A 21,401-nucleotide genomic window follows, 5' to 3' on the forward strand; every position below is an offset into this window, starting at 1 on the left:
AAATCCAATCAGTAGAACCAGACTCATGAATTTACAGAGTCATTAGTAAAAACTCACAGCTAAAAGATCATAGTGCCAACCGCAGACATCTAGTCAGACGAGAACAGGTCAAAGTAAAAAAATATGGCCGACCGCGATGGAGCATGGTTCGGACACAAGAAGTGGATGGTGCCCGGTCAGTGCTTACCTTCAGACTTAATAAAATTCTTTAGAAAAATGTTCTGAAAAGTTAAAGTTCAGTGGGGCAAGGCTGCAGGAGGTGTCCGAAGAAGGAGCATTGTCGCCGGACAGCCTTGGGTCAAGCCACGGAGAATATTTCTAACTTTGGACTTAGTCTCTAAAATAGAAGTCAAAAATCTCCTGCGGGACGAGGCAGAGTGCTGTAACTGAAGACAGTTCAACGGACTCGCTACCCCTTTGGTGAAGGACAGCTGAAATGGATTTGCTGCTGTGGAGAAGAACATAGAAGGAGAAGCTGCAAAGTTAATCTGACTGGTGATGCACCTCAGGCGGATCGGCGAGCAGGTTGATCGTGGTCTGATGCTCGTTCTCAGAGCAGTTTTAACCAAAACGTTCATATTTTGGCTATCTGGAAATCTTTAACACTACTTTCAAGGGTACAGGGCTGGGGGGGGGGCACCATTTGGAGGGCCAGGGTACACTCAGGCTGGGTCCAGGTATGGGTTCAAGATGGAGGAAGCCTTTTGTTTCCCTGTGGCTCTGAACAGGAGGCCTGCAAAGAAGCCCTTGTGAGTTACTCTGGAAGTCCTGGGACAGTTGAAGATCCAGTTCTTGTCTCAAGGCAGAAGTTAGCAGAGCCGTAGGACAAATTGGGCAGGAATCCAGCAGGTCAGCAGTCTTGTAGAGCAGCAGTCCAGCAGAGTGGCAATTCTTCCAACAGAACAGCAGGCCTTCTTTGTGGCAGAATTCCCCAGGTCCAGAAGTGTATTCAAGAGTTGGTGTTTGAGTTCCTACTTTTATACCCTGGTGCTCTGGTTCTGGAAGGTTGGAGAAGTTTCTAGACAGTGTCTTTGAAGTGCATCGAATGGTTTTCCTCCCCTGCCCTAGCTCCAAGCTGGTTGCAGTGACCATGCAGGGTCATTTAGCCATTTGTGTGAAGGCAGAGCCAGGCTATTCAGTTGTAAGTGGAGCTGTTCTTTGCTCTGCCCAGCCTGCCAGCATATGGCCCAATGAGGCAAACCTAATTCCCCTATTGTGTGGCTGTGTGGGAGGAATTCTCAAAGTCTAACTGTCAGTTACACCCAGTCATGGCTGTAGGCACAAAAGGGCTAAGGGCAGATAAATGACAACTGTCTAAAAGTAGTATTTTTAATAATGCCGATTTAAAAAAGACACTACCATTAATTGGGGCTCTTCACCACTGTTCCAAAGGCAAAAAACATTGTAATTAAAAAATCTGACTTCACCATTAAACAGGGTTTATAATTACAATTCAATAAATAACAAACATCACATTCACCAGCTCCAATTGAAAATCACAGCGTATTAAATGTAATAAGGGATCCCCAATGTGATCGTATGGAAGGGGGTCGGCCTCACAATAGTGACATTTAATTTTGCAGCTGCAGCTTTTCCCTACTAGGACATGTAAAACTTAAAAGTACATGTTCAACCTTTAAATTGCACAGCACCCTAACCTATGGGTTGCCTAGGGCCTACCTTAGGGGTGACGTATATGTAATAAAAGGGGAGTTTAAGGCTTGACAAGAGGGGCTAAATGGCAAGTCGACGTGGCAGTTTAAAAAAATATTCAGGCTGCAGTGTCAAGCCTGAAAATGTTTTAAGGTGATACTTAAGTTGATGGCACATAAGGTGCTGCAGGTCCACTAGTAGCATTTAATTAACAGGCCCTGGTTATATGGTATATCACTCTACAAGGGACTTACAAGTAAATTAAATATGCCAATTGGGTGTAAGCCAATGAAACCAAGTATAGGGGAGTGGGCACAGGCACGTTAGCAATGGAGTCCAAAAATAACCAATGTCTCTTAACTATAAGATTGGAAAAACAGAGTCAGAGTAAAAGTTGGAAGACTTGTGTGGCCCAGCGGGAGGTAACAAAATGTTGGAAAAAATGGAAAATGTATTGTGGTTGTCGTTCCCTATAGTGGAATTATGCTGGTAGCTTGTCCGAGGGCCAAACATTTTACTCAGGATGTCAGCCCTAATACACAGCAGCGTCAAAGGCAGGGTTCCATCGCACAACATGGAAATGAGGATAAGTTGTTACCCATAAAAAGCTATAGTAAACGACAACTAATACAATACAACAATCTATTTCCAAAAATATTTATCAATTGTATATTGCTTTTTTCAACAAATAAAATCATTATAAAATCCTAATAGAGTCCTCACTGAGCAGATGGAACTAACCAATATCTTTATTTAAATACACATACAACCACGTGCCCATTTTCCTCATGGAGCTGTGAGGGACAAGAAAATAATTTTGATCATATATGTATTAAAAGTTGAGTGCTTGCCGTACGAAAAGTTATCCAGTAAGAGTTCAAGAATATTTATGGATTTATGAATTTAACTAGTGAATTGTTTATCATGGATTTATATCAAGCATTGTCAAATGGAGGGCAAGTAAGCTCCTTGTACATCAAAGATGACAGTAGTAATCAATCGGGGATGTTTTTAATAGCAGACAATCTTTTTTGTCTGCCAAAGACTTCCGTTATGGACACTAGCAAATCAGCAATCTTTTAAATAACAAGGTGGAAAAATACAGGTGTTAAGTTTTACATGTTTCTTGTTGTATTGTCAATTAGTATTAAACAATGTAACAAAAAAAGTATCTGAAATTGCAAGTTGTTTGTATATTATGGAAGTAGTAAGCAATACCAGGATCGCTTTGCACAATTTCCAGCATTATGCACAGTCTTAATGTATACTGGTTATTATAAATGTAATATTACATTTGATAGGGAAATGCTGGAGAGATCAACCTTTGAGATGAAAAACACAGTTGCCGACCTAGAAAAAAGACTGAACAATGTTGACGATGAAGGTAAGTCAGCAAATGCGTGAATAGATAAACTAAAGTGACATTCTTTGATGAGATGAAAATACTACTGAATTGGCATCCTTCAGGAATAGCAATGGGTCCTTCAATTGGCTAAGAAGGCAGTAAAACTGTAGAAAGAAAAATAAAGATAAGGCTGCAGAGCGTTGTATTGTTATGATGCAAGTCATGATTTCTTTCAATTAAAAACTAGCAAATATAAGATGGTGGAGGGGCACCATCTGGTTGCAAGTTAATTACAAACGGGTGGTTTCAAAGCTCGCTCCCGCAAGGGAATTGCCAAACGTGCACGCATTGCCATTGAAAGCAATGCAAAGCGTGAACGTTTTTGGCCAAAAAAGTGAATCGGTTCCTAAAGGTCTCACTGCCTACTTTGAACCATCCCCGTAACTGCAGCTGTCCTTCAAATGTCTAACACTACTAGTCCTACTTCTGCTAATGACAGGACACCCAATACCAAGGGATCACATCTATCAGGTAAAGCATGTGCAGTTGCATTTCTAAGGAAGTCTTCCAAAAGCTTGGTCAGAATATCTTGAAAATTAATGCATCTGTCGATAACGCCCCAAGATTTTATAGCTCTACTAATGCAGACCCTAAGGTGCTGTTGAACTATCAACTACTTTAGTCTTCCTGTACTTGATAATATCCTGAAAAGTGAGATGGTAAGACAACTCTAAGGCCTTCATAACCAGTGCAGGGCTAGATTCCAATCCATGTGTAATTGATTGGTTGCATGGGGATTGGAATTGTTGTGTGATAAACATCTCATCTTCACAGAAACATTTCATCTTCACAGTGTTCCCCGGATAGATTCTGGCTGGTCAAACTTGCCGAAATAGATTAGCGGAAAAAGCCCATAAAAAGGCAAAATATGCAGAATTTGGTGTGTTAAATACCGATTACGCATATTAGGAGTCTTTTGCAAGTTAAAATCTCAGACTATGAGGAATTTACGATATGTTGTAAATATCTCAGTAATGGTATTTATCTCATGTTGTAAACATTCTGCCTAACTTGTAAAGAGGGCCTAAATCAGTTAACTTTCGTAACGTTCTGCATTTCCATTTTTTAACTTTGGACCAATGAGGGAGAACAGCTGAGACAGTGAAAGGCCTTTTTATCTCTGCAGGTATGGACAGCAATGCAGCTTGATAGTCCAGTATATCAGAGCGGTTTATGATGTGGTTGACCATGAAACACTTATTAAGATTGTGAAATCACTATATTGTTTTGTGGGATGAGGCTTTCTGTAACCAATGTAGAACAGTGCTTAATGTGAGCTGAGGGTTTCCGGTGTTCAGCACCCGCACTTCATTGTCAACACTGGCACTTGTGACAGCCTGCCACAAGTTGGCACTGTCTGGCTTATTTAGAGATGACCACAACAACAGTTAATTGTTAATTCAATATACATTCAAAATGACTATTCCCTGCCACCCAAGCCATTGTTATAGCTTTGAAGTCCTGAAATAGTCAGAAATGTCACACTTGTAGGAGTGTGATGGTTAGTAGTTGTGTTGTTACTATCTTTGGCAGCATAGCAAGGCACTAAGACCGCCCTCTTGGGCTTTCTCAATCAGTACCCAGGGCCATTGCCAAATACCCAACTAAAGTTATATAGTTACTGACAGGAATTATGATGCCATACATAAGGGGTCCCGTTCCTAAATTCCAGGCGTTTGGCTTGACAAAGGCACAATAGTGATAGTAGCTAGATAGCTTATTACAACGCATTTGTGGGCACTTTCGGGAGAGCATCAGAGGTGCAGGTCATTAGAGGGTGCATCTCCCCATTTCCCTGACTGAAATCTGGCAACTCAGTCTCCAGTCTAACAAACATTGGCATAGCAATAGGTCTTGCCTTTGGGACCTTATAAGTGTTGAGCCATGCAACACTTGATGTTGTTGCACCAAGGATATTGTACTGGATAACTAAACACGTATAAGGTCCCAAAGGGGAGACCTATTGGCTATGCCAATGCTTGTTTTTTTTAAAGGACAAGCAAAGCTATCAGGCTCCGGCTGCCACTTAGTCCACCGCATCCCACATAGATGCGGCAGCCATCTTTGGGTGAGGTAGAGAGGTAGAGAGAGAGAGGTAGACATAGAGAGGTGTCGAGAGGTAGAGAGGTAGAGAGAGAGAGGTAGATAGGGATAGGTAGAGAGAGAGAGAAGTAGAGAGAGAGGTAGAGATAGAGAGAGGTAGAGAGGGATAGAGAGGTAGAGAGGTAAAGAGAGAGGTAGAGAGAGAGGTAGAGAGAGGTGGAGAGAGGCAGATAGAGGTACAGAGAGAGAGAGAGAGAGGTAGAGAGAGAGGTAGAAAGATAGAGGTAGAGAGAGAGAGGTTGAGTTAGAGAGAGGTAGAGAGGTGTAGAGAGGCATAGAGAGGTAGAGAGAGAGAGGTAGAGTGGGGTAGAGAGGTAGACAGAGGTAGAGAGAGAGGTAGAGAATGGTATAGAGAGGTAGAGTGGTAGAGACAGGGAGGTAGAGAGGTAGAGGTAGAGAGGTAGAGGGAGAGAGTTAGAGAGAGAGGTAGAGAGAGAGTTAGAGAGAGAGAGGTAGAGAGAGAGGTAGAGAGGTAAAGAGAGGTAGGGTTAGAGAGAGGTAGAGAGGGAGGTAGAGCGGTAGAGAGAGAGGTAAAGAGGTAGAGAGAGAGAGGTTGAGAGAGAGAGGTAGAGAGAGAAAGGTAGAGAGAGCAGAATAGAGAGAGGGGTAGAGAGAGGTAGAGAGGTAGAGAGAGAGGTAGAGAGAGAGAGAGGTTAGAGAGAGAGGTTAGAGATAGAGGTGGAGAGATAGAGAGGTAGAGAGAGGTAGATAGAGAGAGGGATAGAGAGAGAGGTATAGGGGTAGAGAGAGGTATAGAGAGAGGTAGAAAGGTATATAGAGAGGTAGAGAGAGAGAGGTAGAGAGAGAGAGGTAGAGAGGTAAAGAGAGAGAGGTAGAGAGAGGTAGAGAAAGGTAGAGAGGAGAAAGGTAGAGAGGAGAGGTAGAGAGGTAGAGGGAGAGGTAGAGAGAGAGGTAGAGCGGTAGAGAGAGAGAGAGAGAGAGGTGAAGAGAGAGTTAGAAAGAGGTAGAGAGAGGTAGCGGTAGAGAGAGAGGTAGTGAGGGAGAGGTAGAGAGAGGTAAAGAGGCTGAGAGAGAAGTAGAGGGAGAGGTAAAGAGAGAGGTAGAAAGAGGTAGAGAGGTGTAGAAAGGTAGAGAGGTAGAGAGATAGAGAGAGGTAGAGAGAGAGAGAGAGAGAGAGAGAGAGAGGTAGAGGTAGAGGGAGAGGTAGAGAGGTATAGCAGTTCATCAAAATGCTCAGGTGCCAGGATCAGTTTTTCGGCCACAAAGCTGCAGGTTCATGTTTAATACTTTATTCGGCGATTAATTAAAACACATACAATATACTCAGTAATGCAGGCAAGCTGACCCTTTCTTTGTAAACAAGGAGGCACTGCTTGCTCCTGCAGGCAAAACGCAGTGGGAGAGCACACAAAGTGTTTCCCTTGCGGGAGCGAGCAGGGGCACTATCTGGTTGCAAGTTAATTACAAACAGATGGTTTTAAAGCTCGCTCCCGCAAGGGAATCGCAAAACGTGCACGCATTGCCATTGAAAGCAATGCAAAGCGTGCACGTTTTTGGCTAAAAAGTGAATCTATTCCTAAAGGTCTCCTCCTATGCAGCGCATGTGCGCTACGTAGGCGAGACCTAAAAAGGTCAAAAGACTTTTAAAATGGTAATATCATAACCTAAATTAGATGACTTAGTCGATTCCCAAAATTTTAATTCAGATCCATGTAAATTGTGAAAGGAGTCCAAAAACACAGAAATGGTTTATCCCCCCCTTTAACTTAAATTAAGTAAATGGTAAAAAGGGCTGTTAGCAGCAGACCTGCCAACTCCCATGGTGCTGCCATGTGACACACAATTTTGGCGTTCATCATACAGACAATCAGTAAACAGCGACTATCATATAGTGAACAATAAGGCGAGTTGGAGACAACTGTACATGATAGGACGCCAGCTCATACCTGCACACTCTGCACTGCAGGTGTCCAGTTAGGCCTATGAAACCCCCACGAGGACGAATGCTCCAGAATACCTCTTCATGCTTCGGTGTGGAAAGAAGAAAGGTGTCATTGTCCAGGCAGTGCTGTGAGTCCATATCCCCGCCCCCCTCCATGCCCCCAGTCCCCTCTCCATGTCCCCAGCCCCCTCTTCATGCCCACAGCCCCTCCAATGCACTATCCCCTCGTTCCCTATACAGTCACACGGTGGAAATTATTCAAAACTTGGCTAGTCTGAAGTAGGTCAGTGTAAATAATGGAAACATTTGGAAATTCCCTAAACTGGTAAGTGCAATTAACTTAATTCTGAAGTGCTAACGTTTTTTAGTGTGTTCCAATCATTGTTAAGCATAATGGTGTCATGAAATATATGAAGTTAATCCCAGAGAGTTTGTACAAATATTTCATAACCATCAGGGATCACCTTCAACTACATTCACTCCTACAGCCTAGTAATAAGTGGACATTAATGTTGTAAGCACCTCATTGAATGGTCAAGGTTACACTGGGTATGAGGCTTGAAAACATGATGCTTATTAATGGAATTCCAGAAATAATTGGGGCACAAAAGAGCGGTGTCACTGGTATGGTCTTGAAAGTCTATCATGTTAACCTCTTCGATGGAGATGGGAATATTGACAGTTTGTCGACATATGTTTGTTGCAAATGGTAGGCCAGATTGTCAATAACTGTTACATCATAGCCTCAGAAAATACCCATCAGTTCTAATTCCAAGGTGACAATCCTTGATTGAGGTGGAAGAGAAACACCCCCAGCCCTCAACTTTTTATGGTTGTATCTTTTGGCACCGTGATTTAAGTCACATTGGTAGAGCGCAGCTCTCTTTAACCCCCAAGGTATCTAGAATTAATAGTGACATATTTGAGCAATGTGTTGACCACCCATCCGTGTCCGACGTGCACTATTATGGTTTAGGTAAGATCAGGGGTTCAGGAAAGCAGAAAAAAGTTCTGGGTGTGTGACAAAGGGAGTACAGACTGTGCTTTAGTCTGCAAAATCTTGTTGGCGCAATGCAGGTGCTTGATCAGGGTTGGATGCTTGTTGGGGGCTTCCTGGATATGGTGGGGAATTTTGTGGGGACCCAGCAGGACCTGTTGTGGAGCTCACAGGAGCTTGGTGGGAACCTCCAGAATCTTTGTTTCTTGTTTTCACAGGCTCAGTATGATGCTTCCAGGACCTCAGTGGATAGAAATCACAGTGCTATAAACTACAGAAGGTGGGTTAATTCCAGGTGTTCATCCAGGTCCTGGCTAGAGATTTTATGTTGCCTTTAGAGTTTGTCAAAGGTCCCAGTAAGAACTGTGCTCACTTAGTTACCAGCGGGAGCTCAGTGGTCTCGTTAGACCACGCAGATGGATCATCCAACACCTTAGGCCCCTGTCTAGAGGCTGTTGCCAGTTGGATGCAAGCTTCCCGTCTCAAGCTTAACGGGGAGAAGACAGACATCATTCTCCTTGGAAATCCCTCCCGGTCTGCTCTTGCACCCGTCTGGCCACCATGTCTTGGCGCTCCTCCTGCGCCCAAGTCCCAGATAAAGAGCCTCGGGATCTGGCTTGACACTGCCCTTGATTTCTCTGTCCAGGCTACTAAGACTGCTGCCACTTGCTTCGGACTAATGAGGATGCTCCGGCGGGTGCTCCCTTTGCTCCCTTTCCAGTCGAGGAGGATCATGGTCCAGGCCCTCATTCTCTCTCGCCTGGATTATGGGAACGCTCTCTACCTGGGAGCACCGGCTTCGGTCCTTCAGAGGCTCCAGGTCACACAAAACAGTGCGGCCCGCCTATTGTTCAATCTGTCCCGTCGGCAGTCGACGAGGAAGGCTCTGAAGGACCTTCATTGGCTCCCAATGGCTGCCAGAGTGCAGTTCAAAGCTCTGTGCATCATGCACAAATCCTTCCACCGTGTAGGCCCAGCGATTATGCACCCTCTGGTTATGCCTTATGTTCCAACACGCCCCCTTCGGTCTGGTACCCTGCAGCTGGCCACCTCCTCTAAAATTAACAAAGCCCGTTGGGGTGGCCGCTCTTTTTCTCATTCGGCGACCAGACTCTGGAATGCCCTCCCCTTTGCCATCCGGGGTAACAGCAACCTCCTCTCGTTCAGAAAGGCCCTAAAAACGCATTTGTTTGCTAAATCTCTCTGATCTGCCCCGAGCCTGCGCTAAAACGATTTTATCTTCAAGCGCTGCGAGGCCCCAGGGCGGTTATGCGCTATACAAATGCAATTTTTCATTTCATTTCATTTCATTTCTCTCTGCAGGAGCTATGGCAGCAACCTGCATGAGGTCCTGGTGGTACCTGCTGGTATTCCCTTAGGTGCAACAGGTTCTCCTTGGGGTGCCTGCAGGTGATCACTGGTGTTCTGCAAGAGTTCAGTAGGATACCTGCAGAACTTCTATAGCTGTCTTCAAGAGTGTTGCACTTGGCCCTCTCTGCAGGGTCATCCACAAACATTTTTGCTGATCAAAAACCCAATTTGTTAGAAAGGGTCAGCAAAGTGCCTCAAGGAGGTCAGTCAAAGTGTATTTGCATAGCGATTTAACAGCACAAGATACATTTTGAGCTGGAATAATTTAAAGTATATGTAATCCTATTACTACTCTATTTTAGAAAGCAAAAGTGGCAAATGTTTGCTGTCAGATATTGGAGGGAGGGAGGACACTTTGCAGTATTTCTCCCCGGGCAGGATGGTGTTTTCTCCCAGCCTTCGAAGGAAGTAGAGTTTGAATTTGAGAAATATGGTATGTGTTTGTGGCATTGTAATTTTGCATTTTCCTACTTTTTCATTTAAGGAAATGAATGGAAAACAAGATATGAAACACAAATAGAACTAAACAGACAACTAGAAAGACACATTTCTGTTCTCAAAGAAAAAGCAGCTTATATACGTGGAAACCCAGCAGGTGAGAGGGTAGAACTTTAGCTATTCATTGTATGACTTCCATGTATTCATGGACCCATTATAAATGGACTCTGTGTGTTCTTTCCTTGTAGATAGACTGGCTTCAATCCGCTCCTTTGATGAAATGCCTACGGTTAGTATATCAATATGTGCAGTACCTTTTGTCAATAATATCTTCCAGCCATACTACTGTTACTTTTTTTATTATTAATTTCAGATACGTTGTGCTTATACTAAATAAACCTTATCTAAAGGTATATAAAATATTATCGGGTGCACTTCTCTACTGTGCCTTTGATGATAATTTATTTCAAAGCACACCAAAAGAAAGCCTGCTACCTTACAATGTTATTGTTTGTTTTCAAAATCTCCTTGCAGAAACTCAGAATAAATCGGTTTTTTTTCAATATTTTAAATTCTTCTGTTGCCAATATTCGCAGGTCCTCGTGGATTTCAGTGAGAGCTGTCAGACTCTTGAAAGATACGTGGATCCTGATATTTAGCTAAGGAGATTGGCTTCTATCCGGATCATTTCCATTCCTGTTGCAGAATCAAATTCCACCTAATATTTTTATGTTCTGTAGTTTTCCGCCTCTGCCTTTCTGAATTGTGTTTGTGTTTTTTGGCCTTACTGCTCATAGAGGAAGGCAGCCCCCAGTATTTACCAGTATTTCAGCGAGGAAGCATTTACTTGTGTTGCTCCTCGGTCTTCACTGACTTGTTGATTCAAGGTTTATTTTAGAGCCACTCCTCTTCAAGAGCAGTTTTTCTATATTTTTACATCTGTGGTACTTAAATGTTTATCATAACGCCCTCCCATGCCTTCTGGTATGTGTTATTATAGGCTCGTATCTTTATTTCTGTTGCATATCTTGCATCATCTTGGAGCCAGGAGCTGTCTAAAAGTTTCCAAATGTATTTTCACCAACACTTTTGCTCTTGTGTGACAAATAATACAATAATCAATTTACCAAATATGAAAACATACTGTCACACATGAGGTGGAGAGCACTGTCAAACCAGCTGGTATAATAGAAAAACACAACGCTCCCTATATAACGTCTATCTTGCGTTTAATGCAAATTAATCAAGATTCCAGCAAAATAATGTGTGGCAATTGCAGTTTCAATGGACCAGAGCTTCTGCCCTAAATAAATCATTTGGAGCATATAATGCTAAAAATCCATACATTTGGTGATCATTGCTATTCAGTTGTTTTCTCAATACAAGTGAATGGGAGTGAGAACATGTGATCGAGACTAGAACTAACTGATACTAGCTAATGAACAGATGCCAGGATCTTGTCATAAGAAAGAATGTTAGAAGACCTTGAAGAACTGATACTGCAGTCACAGAGAGACTCTAACCCCACTATTTTCTGAAGTTCCCGCTTCATGGTGGCAATCTTCAGAATGAGGCTACGCTTACTATACAGTGCAAAACATTGTGCAATTATACAACATAAAATAAAATGCCTACAATGAATTAAAATGTGCGTAACTTAGCAGGCATAGTAGGACTTTAATGGTCTGCAGACTAGTATGAAAACAACATAGCAATTCGTATTAAAATGTTAAGGTACATGTTTATGCATACATGAGTAGTAGCGTTTTACAATACATGTTCTGGTTTAATACTCCGAAATAAGTGAGTCTACTTCTTCAGTTAGTTAAAGGGTGAAAACTGTGTTGTGTGCACTTATTTTGTGATTCGAAGGGTACTACACCTGGTATTTGGCACTTTGTGCAAGTTTACTTTCTGGTTTGTTGACTTTTGTTCACTGTTATCTGTTGTTTGTTAGAAATCCCCCATCTTCTGAGTGACCTTCTCACTCACTACCTTAACAGAATAAAAGAAGGCATAATAGATAATCAATAGGCAAATATTAAATCAGATTATTTTATTGATTTTTAAAGTGCTGGCCATTGTAGCACTAGATTTTAACTGTCTTGATTTTCATTTACTGGACTTCTCCCTTGCATCAGTACTTGTTGTTGCTCATTGGCAAGGACAGGAAGTCTCTCCGTTTTGTCTTTGATGACAGCTTTGAAGGATAACGCTCTTGTTCTTTTTTATGGTCACAACTGAAGCAGAGTACATTAGATTACTACCAGCTTGATTAAGGAAAGGGGCATTTTTATTCTTGCATTCTATGATCTCAGCATGTTTGTTTAACCTATTCCCTTTGCATACTTAAATACCACTGTTTGTTGGAGAGGTTTGTTTCTTTGATGATTTATCAGTCCTCATCGACTTTTTCTTGATCTCAGCCTCAGGTTCTGACTTACTTCATGCCAGTAACTGTTCTTTACTCTTTACTTAGGGTTTCATGCCATAGGTCCCAGGTATCTTCAGAATAAGGTCTCCCACTAAAAGCACTCCATGTCCTGTCTGCCAATGCCTGTCTGCTCATGGTACCTAGATTCAGACGCTCCTGTCTTTAAAAGACACACTTTCTCCATCTTAGCAGCTAAGATTTGGGAGACTCTTCCTCTGTTTTTATGGCTGTCGGATAAGCTGTTTCCTTTTAACAAGGACTTGAAAACTTGTCTCTTTTCTCACCAAATCTAACTCTGTTTTCTGCTGGGTCTCCGTATAATTCTCCTGATATGTAGTGCCAGGACACCATTGAGTAACTGTTGAGCATTATGAATGTAAAATATAAATACAAATACATATCATATAGCGTACAAATGATTATGTGTGAAAAACATGTTTCAGCAAATATTTAGCATTTGTGCATTGCCAAGGAAAGGTTCTTGATTTGTTTTGATTCTAGTACACTCTTTGTTTCCATCAGATGTGAGAGTTACAAAAAAGTTCTAATTTCTCCTTTCCAAACTGCTGATATATTTTGAAATATTTGTATAGTTTATTTACCATTTTTAATTGTTGATGTGTATTATACCGACATTCTACAAGATTGTGACATAGTTCACTTTACAAAATACTCTCACTTTGCTCAGAAAGAAAAGTAAACACCAATCTACAAGTTAAAGGAATTAGAAGCATTTTGTCAGAATACATAGTCTATGGATGTGGTCTGGGATCGCTAGATCTCCAGGACTCTAGTGCGCACAACGGTTAGCTATTTATGCAAATGAAACCATTAGTCAAAATTTTTCTTGTTATTGAATCATCACAAGTTTAGTCAATCAAAATGCATTCAAGTCATTTTGCGAGCATTGCATCAAAAGTCAATAGTCAAATAAAAATAATTCATATACAATTATTCAAAACAATTTTAGTACAACACAATTACACTTGTAACCCAATGCATTTCGGGGTCTACACCCCTTCGTCAGGGGTCTAGAGAAAAGGAAGAAAGAAAAAGAATAGGAAGCTCTATTAGTTCTGGTGTTTTAAAAGAAATGTACTATGCGAGTTTTGAATGATATCTCAAATGTCTTACCCTGGTAACTGGTTGTTTTTGATGTATATGTGTTGTAAGATAAAAATAGAATCTGTAGGGTCAGAAAACGGAAAGAAATAGCGAGTAAGTCTCATGGTTCGGCTTAAAAAATTATAATGCGATCAAGAACGGTGTTGACAGAAATTACCTGAATTTCTGAGTTGAATGCATATATCTGTGGATAATTAAAGACATACATGTCAAAAAAATGCTCCTCATAATGCCTGCATAATGCCTGCTTAATGCGTATATCTGTGGATAATTAAAGACATACATGTCAAAAAAATGCTCCTCATAATGCCTGCTTAATGCGTTTTAACTGAAAGCACAAGGCTCACCTGTTGAGTCTTGAACACGTAGCCAGGCTTGTGAATTCTATTGGGGTTTAAGCAAATTGGGGAAGTGCAATAAGTCTATTGCCAAACAGTGTTGTATATATATGCGATAATATTACGGAAAAAATGCGGATTTACCTGCGAGTGTAGGAGTTAACGTTTAGGGGGCTCGCTTACATCGTTTTTTTTCACACTGGAAAAAATGAATAAAATAACATAGGTTTTAGCGAGCTGTTATTCAAAAGAGGGGAAGAAAAATTATGCCCTTAACATGTTGCCGCAATACGCGGGTCAGTTGAGATTAGCTTACAGAGAGTCGATGTAACCGGCTCTGTGTTGGCGTTCTTGCTAAGATGTAATTATCTGCAACGCGACAGCGTGAATAGTCCTTTTTCTATGTTACGAATCACTCTACCATGAAGAGGGACTAAATTCAAAAGATTGCGGCGGCCATGATGGAATGGGGTTTCTTCCGACTTTTAAACCCATTATTGAAATGAGTTACTATTATGAGAGTTACCGATAGCGCGTCTCTGAACGGATCTCTTTGTTGCTATTCAGTTTTCAATAAAGCAGAAGAAGAAGAAGTCATAACTAAGTGAAAATATAATTCGTTAGTGTGTTCATTGTACACAACCTTTGTTTACAGTGTTCCTGGTGTATATTTATAGAGAGACAGTTAAGCAGTGATTTAGAAGAGATAAAGAAATTAGAAAATAATGAAGAAAATTCATATCTCAATCATCACGAAAACATTTGAAAAATAAATTACATGTCGAAATGGAATTCTTATGCCAGCACATATGATCGTGGCTAATAATAACATTTTTCAAAACTTAAAGAAATTTATATATAATGTGTATGATTACAACCTATTGTAATGTGACACTGTGTTAGATTCTCCTTTGAGAATTTGGCTATTAACGTATGTGTATGAGTTTGAGTATTGTTACTAGACTGCTTTACATGATTTTATACTAGATTCATGGTTATGAAACTTAGTTTATTTGCAGCCATATTTATATTAGAGGTTATAGAAAACATATCATGTCCAATTTATCATTGAGCCCATCCGGGGCCACAGTCTGAAGTCTTCGAATCCAGAAGATCTCCCTTCTCAGTAGGGTTTTTGCATTGTCTTGTCCCAATCGCTGTGGAACTTGTTCAATTATCTGGAAGCGTATTTGCGCTATAGTGTGATTCATCTCAGCCCAATGCTTTGCAAGTGGCAACGTCATATTTTTGTTTCGGATTCTGCTTTTGTGCTCCGATAAACGGATTTTCAGTCTTCTATCCGTTTTACCAACATATAATAGCCCGCAAGGGCACTTGATTGAATATACAACATGTTCTGCATTACAGTTGGCTGAGTGTCTCAATATAATCTTCTCTCCTGTCCGGGGGTGTTGCAATGTGCTTCCGGTAATTACATTGTTACAGTTTTTACAGTTGTAACATTTTGTTGTGCCTTTGAAAGTTTCAACAATAGGTTCCATTTTCTCTATTTTATTCAGAAGTTCTTTTAAATTTTGTGATCTTTTGTAGGCAAACAATGGCTTTTGCTCATATAGTGTTCCAAAATCACTCTCCATTTGTAGGATATCCCATCTTTTGTTTATAGTTCTTTTAATTTCTCTTGAAGCAGTCGAATATTTAGATGTGAATACCATCCTCTTGTTAGCAACTTTCATCTTTTTTTGCAGTAATTCCCCTCGTGGTATTATCTTTACTCTTTCCATTTGCTTAATGATAAGTTTTTCTGGATATCCTCTGTCAAGGTAACATTGTTTTTGGTGTTCAAAATTTTTTGTACATTGTATTTCATCGGATGAAATTCTTTTTATTCTCATGAATTGAGATATCGGAAGGTTATCTTTTAAAGCCATCGGATGAAAACTTCCATATTGCAGTGATGTGTTTTTGTCGGTGGGTTTCTTGTATAGTTCTGTGACGATGATATTGCCTTTTAACCCAACTGTTACATCCAAAAATGGGATTGTCGTGTTGCTTATTTGACTAGTGAACTTTACTCTCGGATTCACTAGATTCAAGCTATCAATGTTTCTCTTAAGATCTGCGATTGGTTTCTTCCAGTTTATGAAAATATCATCTATATACCTTTTATAGTATAAGATGCCTTCATTCCAAGTACTGTCCTCCAGTATATATTCCAATTCCAGTTTGGCCATGAATATATTAGCGTAGATACAGGCTCCCGGGAAACCCATAGCTGTGCCACTTAACTGAGTGTAGTAATCGTTTTGCCAGCTGAAATAGCTGTTGTTCAGGCAAAACTCAAACAGTTGCATGATTAGATATTTTGTCTCAATAGGTTTGTCCGATCTCAACAGTGCCCATTCCATGGCCTCCAGGCCCATTTTATGAGGAATTGACGTATACAATGATACAACATCAATTGTACAAAGTGTTAAATTTTCTTGTTCTTCCAGATTAATTGAGGTCAAGCTTCTTAGGAAATGCGATGTGTCCTCCAGGTATGTAGGCCAGTTTTGCATGAATGTTTGCATGTGCGCATCAATGAAAATGCCCAAATTTTCGAAAATTGACGAGCAGCCAGATACAATAGGCCTGATGGGGGGATTTTGTAATTGTTTGTGCACCTTTGGCAGAGAATAAATTCTTGGTCTCCTTGGGTAGATTTGTCTGAGGTATCTCTTTGTTGTCAATGTAATCCAACCTAATTCCTCAGCTTTATCCAGGATCAAATCCAGACTTTGACATATCTCATTTGTCGGATCTTGTGGAAGTCTCTGGTAGACTTCAGCATCTGGCACATGTTCATTTCCTTTTTTAATGTAAAATTCAGTGTCCATGATGACAAGGCCTCCCCCTTTGTCTGCCTTTTGAATAGTAATCTCCTTGTTGTTACTTAGATTACGTAGAGCACTTTGCTCCGCACGTGTCAAGTTCTTTAATTTGCTTTTGTACTGAATTTTTGTCATATCTGCCTTCACCAATGTTTCGAATAAATCCAAACTTTTATGGGAAACTGGTGCCATAAAATTGCTTTTAGGTTTGAATTGTTCAGCTACATTATCTGGTGATTCAATAGGATTCAGAATGGTAAAGAAATATTTTAATCGCAATATCCTCATGAATTTAAAGAAGGCTACCTCGGTTTCCAATTCATTTGTTCGATATGTGCTTACAAAAGTGGGTCCTTTATTCAGTAACTGGATTTCAAATTTGGATAATTTGTATTTGGAAATGTTGATAACTATGTTTTGCTCTGACTCCGTAGTCCCTGTTTCTTTGCTTGCTCTTTCTCCTTTTCTTTTGCCTTGTCCTCTTCTCGTTTTTTGTCGCCAATCTGTGGCGTTGTCTGATCTGGTGGTTTGCCGAGGTTCGTGCCCTTCTCTAAAAAAGGATCCAAAGAGGATGTGGATGCCAAGTCTATCGTTACTGTTCTTTCTGTGTCTTTTTTTCGTGCCAGGTCTTGCGATAATGGTTGTCTTGAGGTGCTTGTGTCACCATCCGATACCATACTCTCTTGGGATGAAGTTGTCTGCCGCTTTTTCCCAGCGAATCGTCTCTTTGCGTAAACTTCTGCCCAAGTATAGGCCTCATTTAATTTATAATCGATGGTATCGCGTTTAAATTTACGCAGTTTAGTTTCCTGTAATTCTTTACCATACTTTTCCAATTTTGTGTCAATTTCTTCCAGAAGAGACGCGCTATCGGTAACTCTCATAATAGTAACTCATTTCAATAATGGGTTTAAAAGTCGGAAGAAACCCCATTCCATCATGGCCGCCGCAATCTTTTGAATTTAGTCCCTCTTCATGGTAGAGTGATTCGTAACATAGAAAAGGGACTATTCACGCTGTCGCGTTGCAGATAATTACATCTTAGCAAGAACGCCAACACAGAGCCGGTTACATCGACTCTCGGTAAGCTAATCTCAACTGACCCGCGTATTGCGGCAACATGTTAAGGGCATAATTTTTCTTCCCCTCTTTTGAATAACAGCTCGCTAAAACCTATGTTATTTTATTCATTTTTTCCAGTGTGAAAAAAAACGATGTAAGCGAGCCCCCTAAACGTTAACTCCTACACTCGCAGGTAAATCCACATTTTTTCCGTAATATTATCTCATATATATACAACACTGTTTGGCAATAGACTTATTGCACTTTCCCAATTTGCTTAAACCCCAATAGAATTCACACGCCTGGCTACGTGTTCAAGACTCAACAGGTGAGCCTTGTGCTTTCAGTTAAAACGCATTAAGCAGGCATTATGAGGAGCATTTTTTTGACATGTATGTCTTTAATTATCCACAGATATACGCATTAAGCAGGCATTATGCAGGCATTATGAGGAGCATTTTTTTGACATGTATGTCTTTAATTATCCACAGATATACGCATTCAACTCAGAAATTCAGGTAATTTCTGTCAACACCGTTCTTGATCGCATTATAATTTTTTAAGCCGAACCATGAGACTTACTCGCTATTTCTTTCCGTTTTCTGACCCTACAGATTCTATTTTTATCTTACAACACATATACATCAAAAACAACCAGTTACCAGGGTAAGACATTTGAGATATCATTCAAAACTCGCATAGTACATTTCTTTTAAAACACCAGAACTAATAGAGCTTCCTATTCTTTTTCTTTCTTCCTTTTCTCTAGACCCCTGACGAATGGGTGTAGACCCCGAAATGCATTGGGTTACAAGTGTAATTGTGTTGTACTAAAATTGTTTTGAATAATTGTATATGAATTATTTTTATTTGACTATTGACTTTTGATGCAATGCTCGCAAAATGACTTGAATGCATTTTGATTGACTAAACTTGTGATGATTCAATAACAAGAAAAATTTTGACTAATGGTTTCATTTGCATGAATAGCTAACCGTTGTGCGCACTAGAGTCCTGGAGATCTAGCGATCCCAGGCCACATCCATAGATTATTCAGGGTTCAGCAGGCACCAATCTAGTGCTGCACACATATCGAATTAATGTCAGGAGACTGAAAATTTGAGTGCAATACCCTCATCCACATACATATAGAATACATAGTCTGACATTGGACCTTAGCCTTTGAACATACCAATAGTGTGACAAGAAGACACACCTTCTGAACTCCAGCCTTTCTCATTTTGGTGGTGCTGCTGCCCCTACCCAGTTCTCTGATTTCCAGCAACCTATACAAACAGTAGTCTTCGGAAAAAGTGCTGTACATGTATTTTTTTTTTATACATCACATCACTAAATGCAAATGTATCCATTACCCTTTATCTTTGTTTTAGTACCTCTGCAAAACATCGCCACTGTTTTTGGTTTAACTTTGTAGGCAATTATGTAGGTATTTTGTTAGCCACGCCAAAAACAAGAGTATTTTAAAAGTCTATTGGTTACTCCTGAAATAGGACATGTGCTGTTGCTTGTGAGATATTTTGTTACCTTAAAGGAGATTGAAGCCCGCCCATTGCTTACTGTTTGTTGGCTTCATTGTAAGTCTCATTTTCCTTGCTTCTCCTTAGTCAGCGCACACTGGTTTCATTTTCTCTATGTGTGTTTGTCCCTTCCCGGTAGCATGGACCAAGCTCTGATTACGTTCTTTAGCAGTGTCCTCCTGCTGTTCGCACACAAATTGAGGTATTTTCTTTTTCTTGTTGCTTCTCCACCTTTGATTCCGTCATTGCTTACACCCTCCTGTATTGTTGCTTGCACCTGCCAGCCTTCAGTTATTGTTGTTTGCCCCATCCCTTTAGTTTTTTTTGCTTGCCTCACTCCCCCTCCCGTCATTGTTGCTTGCCCTCCCAACATTGTTTGCACGACCTCCCATAATAGTTGCTTGCTTTCTCTCCCATCTTCTATTGTTGTGGCTTTCCTCCTGTCCCTCCCCCTTCAGTCATTGTTGCTCGCCTGCCCTCCTTTGCCCCTCCCGTCTTTGTTGCTAGCCCTCTCATCATGGTTGTTTGAACCTCCTGTTGTTGTTACTTACCTTCCCTCCCTCACTCTCCCATTGTTGTTTGCACCCCCTCCTATTGTTGTTGCTTGCCTCCCCTCCCTCCCCCTCCTGTCGTTGCTTGTCTTTCCTCCCTCCTCTTGTTATTGTTGTGCCCCCCAACCTTCCTACCAAAAAAAGCACTACACGCCGAGTCATAGTGCATATTGTTCTCATTTTTAGCTATGTTGCTGAGCAACATGGCTGAGCAAAAGAATAGTGATCTATAGAAAGAAATTAAGGAATATACATTAGCCCTAACTGAGGAGAAATCTACATATTGTACCCAGAAAATTGAAAATGCTATCTCTGCAAAAAAACTCTTTAGGGTGGTTCATCGGATCTCCACCCCTCCGACTGCTGGAGAGCCCGAAGGTTCACAAAACTTTGGCAACCTGCTAGCTAATTTCTGTCAATCTAAAATTGTTGATATTTATGATGGCTTTGAAGTGCATAAACCCCCTAATCCTCATGCACAGCAACCCTTGGCTAGAAAATCTCAACCAGCACCCTCCAAGATGTCTGAGCATAAGCACCAAGAGCATTTTTTAATCTCTTCATTTCCATCCCTTACTCCTAAAATGGTCGAAAAAAACATTTTTAATACTAAATCGGGGTCACCTCTGGAATCCGGTCGTCCAGCGATCCTACACACGGCTGCCAGCATCGTGGCTCAACCGCGCTCCAATTTGATGAATAAAGCTATACTTTCCGGGATGTATTCCAGGCATTGGAAGGAGGCAGGGATCAGGCCCCTTCTAATACACCTAACTAAGACAGTAAGCTCTGTAAACATTATTGTCCTATCTTGCTGCTCCCGTGTCCTGCTAAAATCCTTGAGAAACATCTAATTATCCACCTGATGGAATCTGCAGAACATTAATATCAATGGGGTGTTCTAGTACCATGCAGAACCTTGGGAATTCTAACTGTATATAAACAGAGGTTCTGCCATGAAATATGCAATTGTTTTTCTTCTTTTCTTGGTCTGTCCACCATTACTTAGGTCTAGCAATCAATGTTACATTGAAATACAGTGCATCACAATAATAACAACACTCAGGGCTGCAAAAAAGGAATTTGCAGAACAGCAGGGATGGCTGGACAATTCTCAGTTCAGTTTCAGAAAGCATCACAGAACTGAAACTACGCTGATCACAGCCATGGATTGTATTAGGCGCCTAGCGGATGAAGAACATGGTATTGCATTGGTACTCCTGGATGTATCAGCGGCATTTGCTACAATCTCGCCCGCACTGTTGATTGAGCGCCTTCAAGACATGGGTATCGCACATCAAGCTCTAGCCCTTCTATCTCCTTTCCTTAGGAATCTCTCACAGAGGGTGATGGTACAGCAGTACTACTCAAAGGTTTTCTCCCTGCCATCTGGAGTGCCGCAGGGCTCAGCACTGAGCTCTATTCTCTTCAACCTCTATGTTTCACCATTTGCAGGTATAATCCGGGCTTTCGGTATGCAAGTGTTATCATATGCCGATGACACGCAGATTATTGGGTCAGCTCCCAAGAACTCAGCCACTACGGCAGAAAACCTACCTCAATGCATGTCAGCAGTTGCAGACTGGATAGGGCAGAACTGGCTGAAACTTAATGGGGATAAAACCAAGGTGCTGCTCTTTGGCCCTTTC

General features: G+C 41.0%; 1 protein-coding gene across 3 annotated transcripts in view; it reads left to right on the top strand.

Moving 5' to 3' along the window:
- Window positions 1–21,401, top strand: part of LOC147698511 (UPF0690 protein C1orf52 homolog B-like) — a 273,572-nt gene that overhangs the window by 14,960 nt on the left and 237,211 nt on the right. For 2 of the 3 annotated variants that reach the window (XM_086935097.1, XM_086935099.1), the window contains exons 2-4: window positions 2,955–3,037; window positions 9,917–10,027; window positions 10,119–10,159. In XM_086935097.1, coding sequence (XP_086791223.1) covers window positions 2,955–3,037; window positions 9,917–10,027; window positions 10,119–10,159 — 235 coding nt within the window. Of the gene's footprint in view, window positions 1–2,954; window positions 3,038–9,916; window positions 10,028–10,118; window positions 10,160–21,401 lie in introns of those variants that run through there. The other variant, XM_086935098.1, reaches the window with a different exon arrangement.

Source organism: Lissotriton vulgaris, chromosome 8 (assembly GCF_964263255.1).
Source record: "Lissotriton vulgaris chromosome 8, aLisVul1.2, whole genome shotgun sequence".
Taxonomy (NCBI): Eukaryota; Metazoa; Chordata; class Amphibia; order Caudata; family Salamandridae; genus Lissotriton; species Lissotriton vulgaris.